This window comes from Pan paniscus, chromosome 10 (genome assembly GCF_029289425.2).
Source record: "Pan paniscus chromosome 10, NHGRI_mPanPan1-v2.0_pri, whole genome shotgun sequence".
Classification (NCBI taxonomy): Eukaryota; Metazoa; Chordata; class Mammalia; order Primates; family Hominidae; genus Pan; species Pan paniscus.
In genome coordinates this window covers 26,687,134-26,706,886 of record NC_073259.2, presented here as the reverse complement: position 1 = coordinate 26,706,886, position 19,753 = coordinate 26,687,134, and the positions used below count along the sequence as shown (strand labels likewise).

The 19,753-nt window shown below is 43.7% G+C and overlaps 1 protein-coding gene across 3 annotated transcripts; it reads left to right on the top strand.

Annotated features, from left to right (window-relative positions):
* The first annotated feature begins 2,226 nt into the window (after positions 1-2,226).
* On the top strand, positions 2,227-17,670 carry DYRK2 (dual specificity tyrosine phosphorylation regulated kinase 2). 3 transcript variants are annotated; one of them, XM_034935481.3, is made up of 3 exons: positions 2,227-2,664; positions 3,279-3,427; positions 10,599-17,670. In XM_034935481.3, exons 1-3 carry the CDS (start codon positions 2,616-2,618, stop codon positions 12,204-12,206), a joined length of 1,806 nt encoding a protein of 601 aa, XP_034791372.1. In that variant the 5' UTR covers positions 2,227-2,615; the 3' UTR covers positions 12,207-17,670. The 3 variants fall into 3 exon arrangements, with proteins under 3 accessions (XP_034791372.1, XP_034791373.1, XP_034791374.1); XM_034935482.2 differs by lacking the exon at positions 3,279-3,427 and having other exon boundaries at positions 2,523-2,664; XM_034935483.3 differs by lacking the exons at positions 2,227-2,664; positions 3,279-3,427 and adding an exon at positions 4,092-4,276.
* Positions 17,671-19,753: the final 2,083 nt, after the last annotated feature.

Genomic DNA, 19,753 nt, shown 5'->3' with positions numbered 1-19,753 from the left:
AAAACAATATACTACAAAAAGTTCCCTAATGTCTTTTTCTTTCTTAAAGTTAATGATTGTGATCCTTTGTCAAAAAAAAAAAAAAAAAGAATCAGTGCTCCTTTTCCTCATGTTAAATGAGTAAATTAATATTACTAATTTGGAAATCGTAAACTATGGCTTCCAGTAACTAGCATTTATTTTATTCATGAGAAAACAGTGGCATATTTAGCTTCTACTGAAGTATTGTACGAATAACTTAAGCAAAAAGGGGTGTCATATTATATTAAAATTGATTTTTTTGCTTCGTTTTTTTATTTGAACATCAGTTGTATGGAGTACTCATTTTAAAAAGGAAAATGGTATGAAAATAATTGTTTTGAAAGGAGAAAAAAGAGGTGTGAGCTTTCTTGAAAGTGTAAGGAAAGTAGTGTGATGGAAGTCATAGTGAAATCAGACTGGGAGTCAGAAAACCGGTTCTAGTGTCATCTCTGCTACTTAGTAGCCCTTTTCTTTTAGTCGATTCTAAACACTAAATATGCTTCCGCATGTGGATTTAAATGTGATTGATGGTCGCCAGTGACAAGCATAGGGGGATATTTCTTGCTAGGGTCAGTTCAGGTCATGATTCCTCTAAAGGCATATTATTGGATTATTTTACTGTGGGTCTACTTTATTAGGAGAAGACCCCGAAAGGGTTTTTTGTTTTGTTTTGTTTTGTTTTGTTTGGAGGGACGTAATACTAGGGAAAATTCTTTTTGTCACAGGTTCCCTCTCCCAGTGTCCCTAACTTGGAGGCCTCTTTAGGAGTCCCAGAGACTCTGAGAGGGTCACACTGTACCAGTTTTTGGCGTTTGTATAAAGCTGCGGGTGCGCTCTGTAGGAGGTTGCTATGACAATTTGCAAACAGTAGAGTGGATGAAACTCCGCAGGAGGTGGCTCCCTTCCGACTGGAGTCTGCACTAGTTCGGGCCTGCACAGTAGGTCTAGCCAGGAGCCAGAGATACTCGGGCGGGGCAGAGCATAATGGACCCCTGGCCCCAAGAGAACTTCAGAAACTAGGCACCTCTCGAGAAGGAAGTGCATGGCATAACTCTGCCCCGTCATCCGGGATTTGTCGGGCTTTCCCACCCCACCTCCTCTCACAGTTGAAGTGGCAAAACCTGTGACCTTTGAACAGAGGCGCACTGTGTGCCACGCACGACGAGGCGCGGATGTGAGACGGGAAAGCAATTTTTTTTTTTGGTCTTCAAGGAAAAGAGAGGTTGTATATGGCGAATAAAAAAGGCAGGGAAATTCTCCACGTGTCTTGGAAGGGAAGGGGGAAAGAGATGTGTCGGGTGGGGTGAGAGGAATTCGAGGTGTCGCTCCCTCACCGCAGAGCTGAAAGGAAGGTGTGTCTCTCCCAGTGGCCGCGCAGGGGAAAGGCTCGGAGTTGTAAGGAAATAGGAGATGTCTCTGATGTTTATTTTTGCCTAGCAACCCACAGCCAACTGCTTCCCCAGCTGCCGTCCACACGCGCCTCTCTGCCTCCCCTTGTCCTAGCGACTGGCGAGCGGTCACTTGGTGTCAGTAAACCGGGGAGGGTGTGTGGTGGAGGTGGGAGGGCAGCCCCCTCTTTCGCCCCTGCTCAGGGTCAACGAGCTCAGCGGCCGCCCCTCCCGGGACTTGACTCTCCGAGGTGACCCTCGCACAACTAAGTTACCTACATGATGAATTGGGGAGAGGGGAGTGGCTAAGTCGCTGGGACCAAGAATGGGGGGACGGGGACGCAGTACTGTCTGTGAGCAGCCATTCAGTTCGAAGAGCTGAAAATGCATTTATGTTTAGGGGTGCGCATGGCAGGGGAGGGGTCTCTGCGTAGCTTTCGGCCGGAGGGCAGCAGCGGTAGGTTGAGCTGTAGGGCAGAGAAGGGGCGCCGCGGGGCCGGGGAGGGGAAAAGGTCGCCGGAGTGGAGCCGAGGGGAGCAGTGCAGATGGCCGGAGGGGGCGGAGGAGGGCGAGCGGAGGCCGCCGAGTTTTCCGGGGAGCGGAGGGGCGGCTGCGCGCAAACCGGGGGACTGAGAGGAGCCGGGCGGGAGGTTGGGTGGGGGTGGGGTGTGCGTGGCCGGGGCCGGGGGAGCCGGGGGCGGGGCCTGCGGCGGCGGAGGAGGGCGGCGGAGGGCGGTGGAGGGCGGCGGGGGCGGGGGCGGGGGCGGGGGCGGGGCCGCGCGCCGGCGCCTGTGTGTGAGTGCGCGGGGGCGCGCGCGCGCGCGGGCCCGGGAGAGGCTCCCGAGCCAGGCGGTCTTCGGTCCTCGCAGCGCTTCCAGCTCCCCGCGCCCCTATGTGAGGGAGACGGGGAGGCCCGCGGCGCGCAGGGGAGGGCGAGGCATGTGCACGGGCCGGAGGGTGCTGCAGCCGCCCGAGGAAGAGGAGGACGGCGGCGAGGAGGAGAGCGGGGGGCTCGCGGCGGCGGGCCCGGGCCGAGGGGATGCAGTGGACTGTGTGTGTCTGGCTGTAGCAGACGCGAGGCGGCGACGAGGCGCCGGGGACCCGCGCGAGGGGCGGCCGGGAGGCGGCGGCGGCGGCCGCCAGAAGTAGCAGCAGGACCGGCGGCGGCGACGGCAGCCCTGAAATGCATTTTCCTCTCCAGCGGCCATGTTAACCAGGAAACCTTCGGCCGCCGCTCCCGCCGCCTACCCGACCGGTAAGGAGGCCGTGCCGCCGCGCCGCTTCCCCGGACCCCCGCCGGCCCCGGGCAGCCCCTGTGGCGCGGGCGGCCGCTGCCTGCGGGACCTCGAACAAAGTCGGCGGCGCGGCGCGGGGGAGCCCCCGGGCGGACGACGCGCCCCGGGCTCCATGCAGGGTTGTGCGCGGCCCCGAAGGCCCCTCCGCGGGGAGCCCTCGGCCCGAAGAGGCTTCTGCCTGCCGGGGGCCCGGGCGGGGACCGTCCAGGCCTGCCGCCCCGCCCTGCGCTGCCCGGGGCTTGGCGTGGCCGTGGCTCCCTGCTCAGCTGTCCAAACCCACCTCCCGGCTGCTGGCCGTCTGCAACGTGGGCCGCCTAGCCCCGGCGCGGCCCGGCTCCCCCGCCGGGTCGCGAACTCGCGCGCCAGGGCCGCACTTAACTTTGCAGCTGGCCGCGCCCCGCCCGTGGGTGTGCGCTGGGGAGCCGTGACCCGAACGCCCGTTTTTACTGCCCCGGTCTCTTCCCCCGTCTTTCTCTGGAAGAGGGTTGTCGCTGCCCAGCGGGGTTGGAGGGGGGGTCTGGGTGACTTTCTCCCCCCTGACCCTCTTTTGTCTCCTCCCGCACGTGGCTTCCAGGCCGAGGTGGGGACAGCGCCGTTCGTCAGCTTCAGGCTTCCCCGGGGCTCGGTGCAGGGGCCACCCGGAGCGGAGTGGGGACTGGCCCGCCCTCCCCCATCGCCCTGCCGCCTCTCCGGGCCAGCAACGCTGCCGCCGCAGCCCACACGGTGAGACCCAGCCCGCGGGCGGCCCGGGCGGTGGGGGCGGGAGGGGCCCCAGGCCGAAGCACCCGGACTTGGAGGGGTCTGACGCCGGGAGAAGAGGGGTCGAGATACAAGCAGCCCCACGCCTCGGGCCGATGGCCTCTCGTCGACGCCGCCCTGGTTAAGTTGGGCGAGCCCAAAGCTGCAGCCACAAAGGAAGATTCGTGGCGTGGGCCCCTTACTTCCCCTCCGGAGCTCGCCCACCCATGACCTCCTCTTCCTAGGAACTTCCTCCTTGCTGCTTTCCTTCCTTCCTCATTTTTCGTCCTTCCATCCCAGAGTTCCCTTCCCTGACCCGGTAAACATCTCTGTCCTTCCCCCACCTCCCCGTGGGTAGTGGGTATTTATAGAAACAGATATGTGTTAGGGGACAGCCAGACCGGCCTGCCCGGAAAATCGATCCCCCAAAGAGCCTCCCAGGCCTGGCTCCAGCCAGCAGGGAGCATCGCCAATTGTCCCCCGCGTGTGTAAGCATGTTTTATGAGTGCTACAGGTTTGAGCACAGCAGAAATTGTAATTAACATTAACAAAAATAAGGGCCGCCGCAGCAGTCAAAACAAGCCACCCCTGTAGGATTCTGCAGTTGGACATTATTCAAAAGGAAAGGGCAAGCGTTGCTTTGGAGGTGGGAAAGAAAAAGCACCTAACAGGTGCTGTGGTCTCTGGGAGGGGAGAGGCCAGCGTGGGACTGGTTGCTGGTGGCTGCGGAGACTGGCAAGCTGGATTCGACTAAAGCATGTACCTTTTCTCAGCTCCCAGGGATCACCCTTGGATGGTGATGGCCAGCCTGGAGGAGGTCTGCACTTGGAGGAGGTGATGGTTTGGAGGTCTTTTTTTCCCAATTGGATTTTCCACAGGAACAGCCTAAGATGGTTCTGTGTGAGGGAGGCTTGCTAGGGGTTGGTTTTATTTGCCAAGTGAAAGTTGAGTTCTTGAAGAAAAGGCCATCTCCGGTCTACAGGGGAGTAGCTCTGGGGACATATGTTATGGGGAAACTTGTTTGTCAGAGAACTGTGAGGGGATGTCTAGACTGTAGTTGCACCTGTTAGACTTGGAGAGATGTGTACAAGTTTCGTAGGAAAATGTTTTGTTGCTGTTACTATCTTCCCCCTCCCTCTGTCTGTCTCTCTATCCTGACACATCTGGTCCCAGGGGCTGGGAATTCATTGCACAGAAGTTAACTAACCTGTGTTGGACTGTGGATGGTATAGTAGGATGGATGATTCTGTATATTACTGTTAAGTGTTCTTGTCACAGTGATATTTAAGGGACTGCCATTGATTTTAGGGGTTTGGATTTTTTTGTTTGGGATCATCTGACAATTTGGAAAATATAATACCCAGTTTTTTTCTATGTGTTGATGTAATCACATGACATGGTGTGAGCTGGAAAAAGAACTATTTGGTTTGCATGTGGATTCCAATTTTGTAAGGATGGGTTTTGCTTGATCAGAGCCTCTTTGCAATTGAAATACATGTAATGAAAGTAGATGAAACGACAAGGCTCCACTGGAGGGAGAGCCTGTGGTGCACCAGAAAAGGAAGGATGCGAATGTGCTTCTCAGTACTCCTCATAATGGAGGCCTGTATTTTGCTGTGGCATATGCCAGATTTACTTGTTTTTAACGTGTGTGTAAACTTCGGTATGCTGTTAATTATTAGATGCTTGACTTTGAAGGTGTGAATTTGGGTTTCGATGGTGGTTTAGTTTTGATTTTATTTCTATAACATAGCAGATTTCATAGTACAGGAAAGGTTACAAGGACCACAGAGTTTATCTGGTTCTATTCAATAGATAGATTTCAATTTATAGATGAGGAAACAGACTCAGACAAGGTAACTGGTTTCATCAAGATTCCCCAGCCAGTTCATATCAAGGCCAGAGTGAAAGCCTACATCCTCCTGCATCTAGTTTTAATATACTGATGGTGACTGCTAATTCTAGGAAATTGTACTAGCCTCATTATAAATGCAAGAACCTTTGTAGATCCATATTCCCATATGTCTGTCAGATTTTTATAAATTTTTGGTTATTATTTCCAGAGTAATTACACCTAGGAAGAACTTCTAGAATGAATGGGGGGCGGGAGGGCATTAAGGAGATAAAAATGATCTTGTCATAGGAGCTTGCCCACATTTTCTCTTACAGGTGATATAGTAGGCAGGTTAAATATATGATTATAAAGATTATAAACTTTGGAATTTATCTAGACCATTGCCCTTTTGTTTTATATCTCCATGTATAAGTTGTTTTACACTTTAGTTATTTCTGTTTGTGTGAGAGAGAGAAGTGTGCCCAATCACTGTCTTACTTCCTATTATTTTTCTATTAATGTTAATTGGTAGTTATTAATAGAAGTATTCTTAAATTCAAAAATATTAAAATATGTATAACTTTTGTAACTGTTTTACTATGTAAAACACTCTCCAGTTATCAGTTTTACCTTTATAAAATAATTCAAATTGAAATACACATTTTAAAAAATGGCAGTATTTTGAAGAAGAAAAAGTAGACATTTTTCTTTCTGACAGGGCCACACAGACTGTCAGAATGTTTGAGGAGGAGCTAAAATTCCAGTCTTTTTGGACTCAATTCTATTACCATAATACTATACAGCATTTCTAAGATGACTTCAGAAAAGTTTTTAAATGCCCAAGACTATTATCACAGTGAAATATCTGCTGTTTGCCGTTTTCTTATTGGAAGAAATGAAAACTACCAAACTGGTTAGACTATTGTTTTTATATAATATTTAATACCAAAGTACTTGATGATCAAAGAAGCCTTTGCAGGTCTCTCGATTCGAACCCATAAATTGTAGCTATTTTAACAATTGTATTCATTATGTTTTTATTTTTTGTTTTGTTTTGTTTTTTTGAGACGGAGTCTCACTCTGTTGCCCAGGCTGGAGTGCAGTGGCTCCATCTCGGCTCACTGCAACCTCCGCCTCCGGGGTTCAAGCAATTCTCTTGCCTTAACCACCCAAGTAGCTGGGATTACAGGCGCCCGCCACCATGCCTGGCTAATTTTTGTATTTTTAGTAGAGATGGGGTTTCACCATGTTGGCCAGGTTGGTTATGAACTCCTGACCTCGAATGATCCACCTGCCTCAGCCTCCCAAAGTGCTGGGATTACAGGAGTGAGCCCCTGCGCCCGGCCTCAGTATGTATTTTTAAATATGACACACACTGTGCTATACATTGGCATATCGGAATAAGCCATGATCTCAGACTTCAAGAGGCTGAGCTGGAGGGAGAGGTTTTTAGTATCCTTAAGTTTATGATGTAGTCTTGACATATGTATTCTGGAAATGTTCTGGCATTTCTAGTCCCTCAGCACCCCCACCCTGCTCTCTGCCCCATTTTTTATAAGTCAGTTAATTGTGCTTTTGAGCTTGATTGTGATTTTAGAGTCCTGCAATGTTTGAGATTCAAAGTCTTCTTTTGCTAGAGCTTCTCAAATGAATCTCTAACATCTGGAAAGCTTTTAAGATTGCATGTGTTGCTTTTAGGTGTTTGGTTGATGTGTTTGTTGCAAGTGTTTTATACATGGTTTGATTGATGTGTCTGCTACAGGTACTTTATGCTTGGAGGTCCTTGGCCTCCAAGTCTGTGCGGATCCACTGCAAGCCTAATGTCTTGTGACTTAGGTCACCAGGGACGTTTCTCAATTCCCTGGGCCTTGACTTCATGTTTCCTTATGAAGGTACACAATGTAGTTCTCAGGAACAACTCCAAGAGAGGCAAGAGTTAACAAGGAGGATCTATTGGCATGTGTTCTTCTATCCCAAAGATATTTATTGAGGGCTTACTATATGCCTGGGTTTATGTTAATGAGGACTTGGAAACATAAGAGGGGACCCAGCCCTGGAATTGCTCACAGCCAGATGAGTACATCTGATGTTAAAACAATTGCAATAAAGAGAAATAAGTAAAAGGGTGGATCACCTAGGTATGAGAAAGGAGATTCCAAGAAATATCTGGAAAGGACAATAATAATGCTCTCATTGACTGACTACTAAGCACTTTACACATATTACCTTATTTAATCCCCCTAAAAGCCCTAATGAGGTAACTTTGTTACCTTCTTTTTGCAGACAAGGGCACTGAGGTTAACAGAGATGAAATAAGTTGCCCTGGGTCACACATTTAGTAAATGGTGGAGCTGGATCATTTAATGTGTGTCTAACTGAAAATCTACCATTATGAAACCTGACCTCACTAAAAGCAGAGGAGTGTAAAAGTGTGTGGTGTTTTTTGGGTCCTGGGCTATCTAGCTTTGTTCTCTTGGAGAGAAGAGTGACAGTAGTTGATGAGAATGGAAGGACTCCGATCATTTAGCCTCTACATTTTAGAGCCTTGTGTTCTTACTGGTAAGTTCTTGCATTAGCTATGGAAATAGGTTACAGCCACAGGCCTTGGGCAAAAGCAAGAGTGGTCTCAGGTTGAGACTTTTAAATGAGACTGTAGAAGCACTATGGAGAAGAGATTTGAGGAATTCTAGACTTAGAAGCAAGGGGGCATGTTACGATGCCGCCTCAGTTGTCCCAGTGAAAGACATCAGGAGAGTGAGATGAGGCAGTGTTGATGGAAAGGGCCTGGGATAGTAATGATGCATCTTCTTGGTGACTTGGGAAGGTGAGGGAGGTGTTGAGATTTTCCAGGCACACAGTGCTGAGGATTCATTCGCAGGTGGATAGCCTGAGTGACACATGGAGGGGAAGCCTTCTTTTTATCAAAAATGGAGGATTATGGAAGTGGGAAACTGGTTTGTTAGAAAAATCATGAGTTAAGTTTGAGTTGCTTATGGGAGAGGGAGCTGATCGATAGTTGGATATGTGTGTCTTCCACTCAGGAGATAGCACCTTGGCAGGTCTGAGCTCAGGGAACAAATGCGCAAACATCAGGCCATGGGCAGTTGCTGAAGCCCTGGCTGTGTTCAGGATCAGTTGCAGGGGGTTATGGGAGTAAGAAGCCAAGAGAATCGAGATTTGAACCCTGGGGAACTCTTGAATCCACCTAAGGTTAGGTAGTAGTTGATGCTGCAAAGGAGACCAAGAGAAGGCAGTTGGAGATATAGAAGATGGTCGTTTCTTGTCAGTCTCGTTAGTTTTAATTACTAAAACATTTGTGATCATGTATTAAATTATGCGAAACACAAAAATTGCTTGAAGTAAATTTCTGAGGCTTGGTTTTACTTTGCTGTGTTTTTAGAAATCTCTAAAGCCCCAAGGTTAATTTTGTCCTAATGAAGAGCTTTATGCTTTTTATAGCATGTATACAGGTAATGTGGATTTTTCTGCTGAAATATCACCACTCCACTCTGAAGAAAATGGTTCTATAGGAGAGAGATATTTTGATTCAGGCCCCTTTATTCTCTAGTGTTTGAAAGACCACAGTGGACAGGAGAGGGTGCAGAGAGCGAGGCTGGGGAAGAAAAGCATTGGACAAGCCTGTACCTCTTTTATATATGCCCAAGACTTGCCTGATTCATTTTTATGGACTGCCCTGCTTTTGGCATAGAACAAGGGTAAAATAACCTTTCTAGCTACTCTTATTGAATATAAGGTCACCTAGCATGGAGTATCATCTATGAGTGTGATAAAAAAAGCTCAGTTATAAGTCTAAGAAATGATAACCCTGAGCCTATGAAGTCACAGTGAGACAGGCCCCAAGTATTGTCTTCTGTTTTGTTTTAGTTAGAAGTGGGCAGAGAGGAAGCTCACACTCCACATAGTCATTGTGCATATTATGTATCCAATAAAGAAAATGTGAACGTCTTGGTCTGCTAGTAAGAAGGAGTTGGAATTTCATTTTGTAATCCAGGTGTTCCCAAATCATGTTTTGAATTACTGTGTTACATATACAGAGCCCTTCTGCTCTTTCAGTAGTATGTAAAGCCCCAAAGGTAGGATTTAAAAGGGGATAGTAGAAAAAATACTGATGGCAGTGGACTTCATCTAGTTAATTGTAAGTTCCTGGAGGGCAGGGACTCTGTCACTTTGGCAGCCAGCCTTCTGTTAATACCAGTTGACTGAATGAGGTGGATTGTGATGACAAGGTGGTGTAAGATTTCATACAAAAATCACCTACCAGGCTGCTTTAAGACTAGGGGTTGTCCAAGGCAGGAATTCCTAACTGGGAGAGGATCCTGGCTGCCAGTCCTCTCCTACCCCTTACCTCTCAGCAGCCATAATGCTTAAAGGAAATCCCAAGAAGATTCTCAGTAGAGGGCTGGGGTCCCTTGGTTCACACCATTGATCGAATTTAGACAGGAATGTTCAGGGATGGCATGCATACCTGAAACAGAGGTTGCTTCTTTGGATTCCTATTTGGAAATCTGAGTATCCCAGCAGCTCGTAGAAATGGACATCTTCAGAGAGCTGAGCCACTGACCCCTCCGGAGGAAGGCCAAACAGTGTGGTCGTTGCTTGGTTTGTTGGGCTGAATGCCTTAAATGGTTATTACAGTTAGTAAAGCCTGGAAACTTTTAAAAATAGGTCAGGGGTTCATAAGATACTATGGTACACATCTACATGGGAATCTTTCAAGTCTAAAAACACAGGGTTTTTGTTTTTGTCACTGGATCATGTGTGCACTTAGGTTTCATCAGATTTTCAAGGAAAGGGGAAATACTGGTGATGAAGTGTTTTCGGGATAGAGCTCTAGGTATTAGGGAAAGAGTAGTGAACAAGACAGACATGGTCCCTGTCTTCATGTTAATAAACTACTAGATGAAATATGAAAGGTGCTGTGATCTGGGGGTGGAGGAGCCAACAGAGAGTCTTATGTGTGCATGTTTTTTTCTGTATCCTGTTTCATTTTTGTATCAAATGTGGATTGAGTGGAACACCTATGATGTGCCAGGCCCTATACTAAGTGTTAGATATAGAATGATAAAGTTAAGGTCTCTGTCTCCGTGGGGAACCCTGAATATGTACAGCAAACCATCTTGTCTGTTAGGCATGGCATTTATGAGGTCCATTTTTCAGGATCACATGTTTTGTGGCTTTTACTCAAACCAAATGGGATTTTGTAAATGTGAGGTTCTGGGGGGGGTGTTGTTGGGGGTTACTTATACACCATTTGAACAGACACCACTTCTTTTCTATTTATATTTCCTGTCTGAATTCCAGATTGGCGGCAGTAAGCACACAATGAATGATCACCTGCATGTCGGCAGCCACGCTCACGGACAGATCCAGGTTCAACAGTTGTTTGAGGATAATAGTAACAAGCGGACAGTGCTCACGACACAACCAAATGGGCTTACAACAGTGGGCAAAACGGGCTTGCCAGTGGTGCCAGAGCGGCAGCTGGACAGCATTCATAGACGGCAGGGGAGCTCCACCTCTCTAAAGTCCATGGAAGGCATGGGGAAGGTGAAAGCCACCCCCATGACACCTGAACAAGCAATGAAGCAATACATGCAAAAACTCACAGCCTTCGAACACCATGAGATTTTCAGCTACCCTGAAATATATTTCTTGGGTCTAAATGCTAAGAAGCGCCAGGGCATGACAGGTGGGCCCAACAATGGTGGCTATGATGATGACCAGGGATCATATGTGCAGGTGCCCCACGATCACGTGGCTTACAGGTATGAGGTCCTCAAGGTCATTGGGAAGGGGAGCTTTGGGCAGGTGGTCAAGGCCTACGATCACAAAGTCCACCAGCACGTGGCCCTAAAGATGGTGCGGAATGAGAAGCGCTTCCACCGGCAAGCAGCGGAGGAGATCCGAATCCTGGAACACCTGCGGAAGCAGGACAAGGATAACACAATGAATGTCATCCATATGCTGGAGAATTTCACTTTCCGCAACCACATCTGCATGACGTTTGAGCTGCTGAGCATGAACCTCTATGAGCTCATCAAGAAGAATAAATTCCAGGGCTTCAGTCTGCCTTTGGTTCGCAAGTTTGCCCACTCGATTCTGCAGTGCTTGGATGCTTTGCACAAAAACAGAATAATTCACTGTGACCTTAAGCCCGAGAACATTTTGTTAAAGCAGCAGGGTAGAAGCGGTATTAAAGTAATTGATTTTGGCTCCAGTTGTTACGAGCATCAGCGTGTCTACACGTACATCCAGTCGCGTTTTTACCGGGCTCCAGAAGTGATCCTTGGGGCCAGGTATGGCATGCCCATTGATATGTGGAGCCTGGGCTGCATTTTAGCAGAGCTCCTGACGGGTTACCCCCTCTTGCCTGGGGAAGATGAAGGGGACCAGCTGGCCTGTATGATTGAACTGTTGGGCATGCCCTCACAGAAACTGCTGGATGCATCCAAACGAGCCAAAAATTTTGTGAGCTCCAAGGGTTATCCCCGTTACTGCACTGTCACGACTCTCTCAGATGGCTCTGTGGTCCTCAACGGAGGCCGTTCCCGGAGGGGGAAACTGAGGGGCCCACCGGAGAGCAGAGAGTGGGGGAATGCGCTGAAGGGGTGTGATGATCCCCTTTTCCTTGACTTCTTAAAACAGTGTTTAGAGTGGGATCCTGCAGTGCGCATGACCCCAGGCCAGGCTTTGCGGCACCCCTGGCTGAGGAGGCGGTTGCCAAAGCCTCCCACCGGGGAGAAAACGTCAGTGAAAAGGATAACTGAGAGCACCGGTGCTATCACATCTATATCCAAGTTACCTCCACCTTCCAGCTCAGCTTCCAAACTGAGGACTAATTTGGCGCAGATGACAGATGCCAATGGGAATATTCAGCAGAGGACAGTGTTGCCAAAACTTGTTAGCTGAGCTCACGTCCCCTGATGCTGGTAACCTGAAAGATACGACATTGCTGAGCCTTACTGGGTTGAAAAGGAGTAGCTCAGACCTGTTTTTATTTGCTCAATAACTCTACTCATTTGTATCTTTTCAGCACTTAATTTTAATGTAAGAAAGTTGTTCATTTTGTTTTTATAAAATACATGAGGACAATGCTTTAAGTTTTTATACTTTCAGAAACTTTTTGTGTTCTAAAAGTACAATGAGCCTTACTGTATTTAGTGTGGCAGAATAATAACATCAGTGGCAGGCCACTGATTACTTCATGACTGCCACGCATTTACAGATTGGTGTCAAAGACATTCACTATGTTTTTATGGTTCATGTTATATCCTCCCCAGGGTGACAGCCCCTTAAGGCCCTCCTTTTCCCTCCATGCTCCAGGTCCATGCACAGGTGTAGCATGTCCTGCTTCCGTTTTTCATAAATTAATCTGGGTGTTGGGGGTAGTGGGAGGAGAACGGTCAGAATGAAAGTGACATTCTAAGAAAAACTGTACCTTAGAGATTTTCCTCTAGTGCTCAAACAAATACAAAATAAGATCCCCAAGGTTTAAACTGCCCAGTTAGCATTCTGACATTCTAAAAGCCGGCAAAGCAGCTTTTAGTGGATAAATGGAAATGGAAACGTGTGTGTTCCTCCAAATTTTCTAGCATGATCGGTGAGCTGTTTTGTAAAGAAGCCTCATATTACAGAGTTGCTTTTGCACCTAAATTTAGAATTGTATTCCATGAACTGTTCCTCCCTTTTCTCTGCTTTTCTCCTCTCTGTTCCTCTTTTAATACCACACATCTGTTGCTTGCATTTAGTTTGTCTTCTTCCTTCAACTGTGTATCCCAGACTGTTAATACAGAAAAGAGACATTTCAGCTGTGATTATGACCATTGTTTCATATTCCAATTAAAAAAAGAACAGCAGCCTAGCTACTTAAGGTGGGGATTTCCATAGTTCCAAAGAAGATTTAGCAGATTAGAGTGAGTTCACACTTTTCAGGTGCCACTGTAAGGTTCTCTCAGCCTGGGAAACTATCAACTCTTTCTTTAAAAAGAAAGAGGGTTGAAAATCCTCTGGACGAACAGAAGTCACTTTGGCTGTTCAGTAAGGCCAATGTTAACAACACGTTTAGAGGAGGAAAAGTTCAACCTCAAGTTAAATGGTTTGACTTATTCTTCGTATCATTAGAAGAACCCCAGAGATAGCATTCCTCTATTTTATTTTACTTTCTTTTGGATTGCACTGATTGTTTTTGTGGGAATGACACTTTATCTGGCAAAGTAACTGAGAGTTTGGTAAAAGAATATTTTCTTCTCTGAATAATAATTATTTTCACAGTGAAAATTTCAGTATTTTATCACTAATGTATGAGCAATGATCTATATCAATTTCAAGGCACGTGAAAAAAGTTTTTTAGTATGTGCAATTTAATATAGAAAGATTTCTGCCTGTTTGGACAATAGGTTTTGGGTAGTACAGATTAGGATAAGTAAGCTTATATATGCACAGAGATTATTGTATTACCTGTAAATTGATTTACAAGTACTTAAAAGCATGGTCCCCAGTGAGGCCAAGAAAGTTTCCGGTTAAGTTCTTTAATAATAATCCTACAGTTTATCTTAAGAAAAAAAAAAGGTTTGAAAAAAACACTTTAATTTAGGCTTCGTTGGTTGATGGTGGAAAAAAAATGCTCAGGAAATATTTCAGATATTTGCCAAAAAACCAGTAATAAGGTTAGCTTATTAAAATAGTGATGTTTGCTTTACTATTTAAGGTGTCACTGATAAATTAATTTGTACTTCTGTCTGTGTTTAGAAATTATAGCTTCTTTTCCCTTAGTCAAATTTTTTAGCATATTATACACATTTCTGTGTAATCTGTGGAAGTGCAATAATATGTTAGTAAGTTACATTTTAAATAATGCTCATGTGACAATACTCCCAATCAATGGCTTATAGAATTTAAAGATCTGTATATTAGATTTTGGCTTAAAGGCATGAGAAGTATAAGACTTGGTTTGGTGGCTTTGTAAGACCACCAGCCTCTTAATGATGGTTAGCTTCTTTAGGTCATTAAATCAATAAAAACATATAATGCTGTTTTCCTCTTCTAATGCTCCTCTTCCATTTCCAGTTATCTTCACATTTACATTTAAATATACAAACCTGAGCCTGCCGTTATTAATTTCCCTATAAAATGATGATACATGTGAAAATTTATAAATGGACTAATACTGCTTATCTTTCCCCCACCGCACAAAACTGGTTCTTAAGATGCCAGCAATGAATTTGAGACTATCTTTATTTATAAATGGAAACCGGAAACTTTTATACCAAGCTATAATAATGTGCAGCACTGTAGGGCTTTTTTTTTTCCCCTCCAAATACAGTGAAATTTTTTTATTCACAAGAGCTGCCACATTTCAGCATTTAGTGATAGAGCTGCTTTAATAAAATTCTAGTTTGATTGTCATGTCAAAAAAAGAAAAATGTTGCATCTTTGTGATTTTAAAACATAAATTAATGAAGGCTCTGATAGGCTATTAGGAGTTGGCTTGGAAACAGTTTTTGGTCTCACAGGTTACCATTGTCTGGGGATGTCTGAGCTGTTTTCAGATTTAGGAATAGCACAGTGTTGTCTTGTCTTTGGCAGTCTCATTTGGCTCTGTTTCTTGCACCACCAGCGTGTTCATTACCACTTAAATATATTGCTACAGCAGTGGAACAACAGTGGTGCAAGACACTGTAGATTAACGGTAGAGGAGAAATTGTGCCCTTAGTGTTAACAATGTGCCTTTTGTTCTGAATGCCATGTTGTAGGGCATGCATTTTTTGGCCTCTTTAACTCTTCGAATTCTAGTCAGTAAGAATGGAACCCATCTCTGCAAAGATACATCTGTCTTAAATATCTAGTTACAGGCCTTAATAGAAACCATAAGGCATGACTCATCTTCAGGCACTGAAAAAAGATAACCATCAGGTAGTGTTACACAAGGACTTCCTATGTTTAAGGGGTTAAAGATGGTCTTTGTTGTATCTTAACATCAGACTGATTTTTACATTTTTTTTTTTGTTATGCTAACACTAGACAAAAATCAACTGTATTTGTAAAAATTTACCTCAAACCATTTAATTTTATAGTGTGATTAATCCCAGGGCATTTGGTATGAACCAAAGTGCATTCCTTTTATATGTGCCTGGCTCTAGTAAGGATGGCCAGGGATTTTTACAATTTGGGTGCAAGGCACTTAAGCCACTTTTAAACTTAATGGGTGGTTTGGGGTCGTGTTAAATGACTCCATCAGAATGTTAGAAAACACTTTAGGCATCAGTAGCATTGGGCCATATTGGAATCCTAAAGTGTGAATTATTTTAAGGAGAGCATTCATTTTTGTAATTTTTTTCATCAAAAATATTTCTGGTAAGCAGAAGACTTTTTAAAAAAAACTGATCTGGTCTCGGTAAAGGTTTTAATATTGCCCAACATAATGCTGTAATAGCATTAAAAAAAGTATTTGTGAACTCTTTGTTTCTTAGGGGCTTGTACATCTCTCTGCTGTGGACATACATAAAATTAATTGTAATTATACTCAGCTCAACTGCTACAGTTATGTCTAGGCAGTGGCTTGGGTTTTTATCGAGCAACAACTTAGACACGTGACTGTAATATGCTGCAACTGTGTGTACTGAAAATATGTGAAAATGGTTGAATGTGGACTGTGTATATATGTATGTAAAAATTTCTGTGAGATGCTGCTGTCGCCACTTAACATTAAATATGTTCTAGTGGATTTTAATCCTAGTGGCCAGTTCTATGATACTGTATGTATTATACAGCTGATGACAGGAGTAAGACTGTTTAGTGAATATTTGTTAAATTTTATTGTTGTGGCCAGAGATAATTTCAGAATAAAATTTTAATGTCCTACCTTACTTCTCTCCCCTTTCTAACTATAATTTAACTCCTGATCTATTTCTGGTATTATCCTTTGTCAATTAGCCTGGAGAGGGTTTAGAATGCAAAATGGATAGCTCTATATCAGGGTCTTGAGAAGTTAAAATAATTCATTCTACTAGTTTGTTCATAGCAATACTTTATTAGTTCAATATAAGTATGCAGAGTCCAAGTGGAAAAACAAAGGTTTTAGTAAGTAGTTCTTGCTTTTCCCAGGATATTCTATTCCTTCACCTGTCAGATTTTTATGTTAACTTTTTTATATATAGCCTCTGCTGTGTTCTTTATTATGCTAGAGCTTCATATCTTCTTTTATTTTAACCTTCACGTTGATAGTTAAGCTGGGGGAGCAGAACCTGTCAATTATTCCCCACCAGTCTTCATTCTTTTCTCTGCACAAGTTCTGGTAAATTATTCTAATGTGCTCTAACCAGTTCCACCCAGTGTTTTTTAATGCTTATGAGTTTGCAGTTTTTGTACTTGGTGGTCTCTATGGTTCACATTTTTTTTGTGTTGTAGTGTCTCATGCCTCGGTTGGCTCAGAAAATAAGGCCTAGGAACTGCAATTAGCTCATGATTTGTCAAGTTCAGTTAATACCAAGCTAAGAGTTTACTTACAGATGACAGCAAGCAGATGCTCTAGTAATTCGTCAGACATTGCAGGGATATTGTGTAGTCAAATATTACCCTCTTGTGGAAAGAACTACCTCACATTATTATTTATTTCCCTTCTGTTACCAACAGCCAAGGAATTACTTAGTGTGGCTCCCTGCATCAATACTGGGATATGCTTAAACAAGGGAATGCCATAAGAGTTCCCAATTGCCTCGTCATAGCCTGGGCCATAGATTTTTGTTACTGCTAATCTTGCTTCTTAAAGTTCACACCCAGTGCAAAAAACCCAACCAGCAAACTAACCCCAAAATCCAATATATTTAGAAATGTAAGTGTTAAGAGATGTGCATTATGTACAAAATTGAAAATTGGTGCTAAAGTGGCAATGTCAATTTAAAATTTCTTGTCCAGATCTGACTGACTGACTGACTCAGGAGATTATAGTTCCTACTCATTCTCTTTCCTTTTATCAGATCTTTCAAAAGCGCTTTTTAAAATTGATCAATGTGCTATTCTGTTTGAGTCTCTACAGTCCTATCCCTTTTGGAATGAACAGCTACACAAATAAATATTCTTGGAACTTCGAAGTTGTCTTCAAACAAGCTCTAGGAAATGTCCCTATTTGACATTAGTGTTGGTCTGTTAGAAGGGGAAATTGATTTGACTGCTTCATGTTTTGAAAAGAGCATTAAGAGGGATTTGAGGAAGGTATATGTGGCTTTCTTTTTTTCTTAAGTTTGAATTACACTTCATTTCCTTTGGGTTATTAGGCAGATAAACGCTTGTCATTAGTAATACTTAGCACTGTCCAAAATGAAAAATGACTGCCAGTGTGTTGCACATACATAAGAAAATTACATCTTACTGCGAAGTCTTTGGTTTGTTTCCTTATTTGGTTTGACTTTGACTTACTATTTTGCTATGGTCATATCCTTAATATCTGCGGTACATTTCATATATATATATGGGGTGGGAGCATAATTGCCATTCCCATGTGTCTCAAGGAAGTTTAATGAGGAAACTAATGAGTTAATATTAACTCTTCTGAAGAAAGCTGACATTTTAGGAGTATTAAGTCATCTGTCGTTAAGGAGCAGCAAGAATATATTATGATTGTATCACATGTTCCAGAAGAGCATTACCCCTTACATAGAAAGCTCCTTAGAGATTTCATGGTGTTGGATGAACATCAGTTTATCCTTATACATCGCTATGAGCTATAATTATCCTCATTTGATACTTGAGGAAACTGAAGTGACTTGCTCCAAAGTGACTACAAAAACATTGCAGTTTGAGGCTTAGGTTGTAATCAGGTAATTTTGGTCTTGGACAGTAAGGGAAAATCCATAATACATAAAACACAAAAGTTTAGAAAGGGGAGGAAGTTGAGCTAGCAATGGGCATTTCTATTATTTAAGGTACATATCAGTTTCCAGGAATATTTTTCAAATGGGACAAACTAAAAAGTTGAGGACTAGAGCATCGTAGTGTCTAAGTGCACCTAATAACTTAATGCATGTGCACACACCCTCAGTTAATTTGTAAGAGAGTGACTTCTCATTGTTATTTGTGGAGAGGCTAATTATAGTAGCTTCATTCTTTATTTTCTGTGTTCTTAAATTTTTTTTTACATTTGAAAGTATGAAAATACTATTTTTGACACTTTACTGATTCTCAGGGATTAAAAGTTAAATTTTACTGACTGTAGCAGCAGGTAAATCTCTTAAATTTACTCAGGTTTCCTATCCTTTGCCTCCATATTTAAGAAAATATAGAATGCCTGCCAGGGAAATATATAAAAATAAAAATTTCAAATACAATTTTAAAATACCAATTTGTAAATAAACCAATTTTACAAACTAAAATATTGTGTCTTTCCTTGCTTTTTATCCCAATTTATCTCCCCTCCTAAGTTTGAGGAGTTTTATATATTAAGGCTATTTCTTCATTTGTAAAAATGAAGTATGCTATTTGCAAAGCAAAAGACCATGAAAAGCCCCAAATCATTTAGGTAAAGCTTACTGAATTGTTTTCAATTGTTTTGGGAGAAATGTAACTAATTATAAGCAATTTATGTGGACCAGCAGCAAATAAATGTATGAGTAAATGTGGGCGAATTTGTCATCTTTTTATCTGAAGAGGAATACCCTACTTAATTTCCCTTGTCTGTAAAATTGAGTTTATCAGAATTTTGGCTAGGGTAGCTTTAAATATATATATAAAAAAATGCAGATGGCATTTATTTGTCAAATATTTATTAAATAAGCCTCCTACAGCCCAGAATCTTGTAGGCACTAGGGATATATAATGCTGAACAAAACACACAGTGCCTTTTTTAGGGAGTTTTTAAGACTGGTTGGGAAGGCAGACATTATATGGGTAATTATATGAACAAATACATATTTTATACAACAAATACTTTGCATAGGTACAAAGTAGTAAGTGCTGTGAAGAAAAAGCATGTTGTGCTGAGTGTGTGTGCAATGTTATGTTGTATGGATCAAAGATGGCTTCCCCAGGAAACAAATAGCTTTTGAGCTGAGGAACAAAGAGCATGAATAGAGACCCTGTAGCTAGCTAGAGGAAATAAGGTGAACAACTGAAGGCAGGGCCACGTGGCCAGAGCCCAGAGAATGAGAGAATTTGGTGTGAAACGAAGGTGATGAGGTGGTTGGGAACCAGAACATGCCAAGCCCTGTAGGTGCTATTAAGGATTTTGGTCCTTACCCTATAAGTAAGGAAGCCACCAAGAGATTTTTGAGGAGGAAATGCCATGAGCAGATTGGCTCTTCCTGGCTGTCTTTATAGGAAAGTACTGGGAAGGATGAGTAGATGAAGGAAGCCCAGCTGGAAGTGTTTGCAAGATATGGCAGATTGGCCCACAGGATGGGGATGGACATTTAAAGAAAATGGATTTGAGGGCTCATAAGGATACAGAAAAACAGATGCTCTCT

Bases quoted from the DNA above. Each gene is read 5' to 3' on its own strand.
- DYRK2 (XM_034935481.3), top strand. From the start codon at position 2,616: ATGTTAACCAGGAAACCTTCGGCCGCCGCTCCCGCCGCCTACCCGACC. The intron at 2,665-3,278 runs GTAAGGAGGCCG...CGTGGCTTCCAG, and splicing joins TCCCGCCGCCTACCCGACCG to GCCGAGGTGGGGACAGCGCC. The intron at 3,428-10,598 runs GTGAGACCCAGC...TCTGAATTCCAG, and splicing joins CTGCCGCCGCAGCCCACACG to ATTGGCGGCAGTAAGCACAC.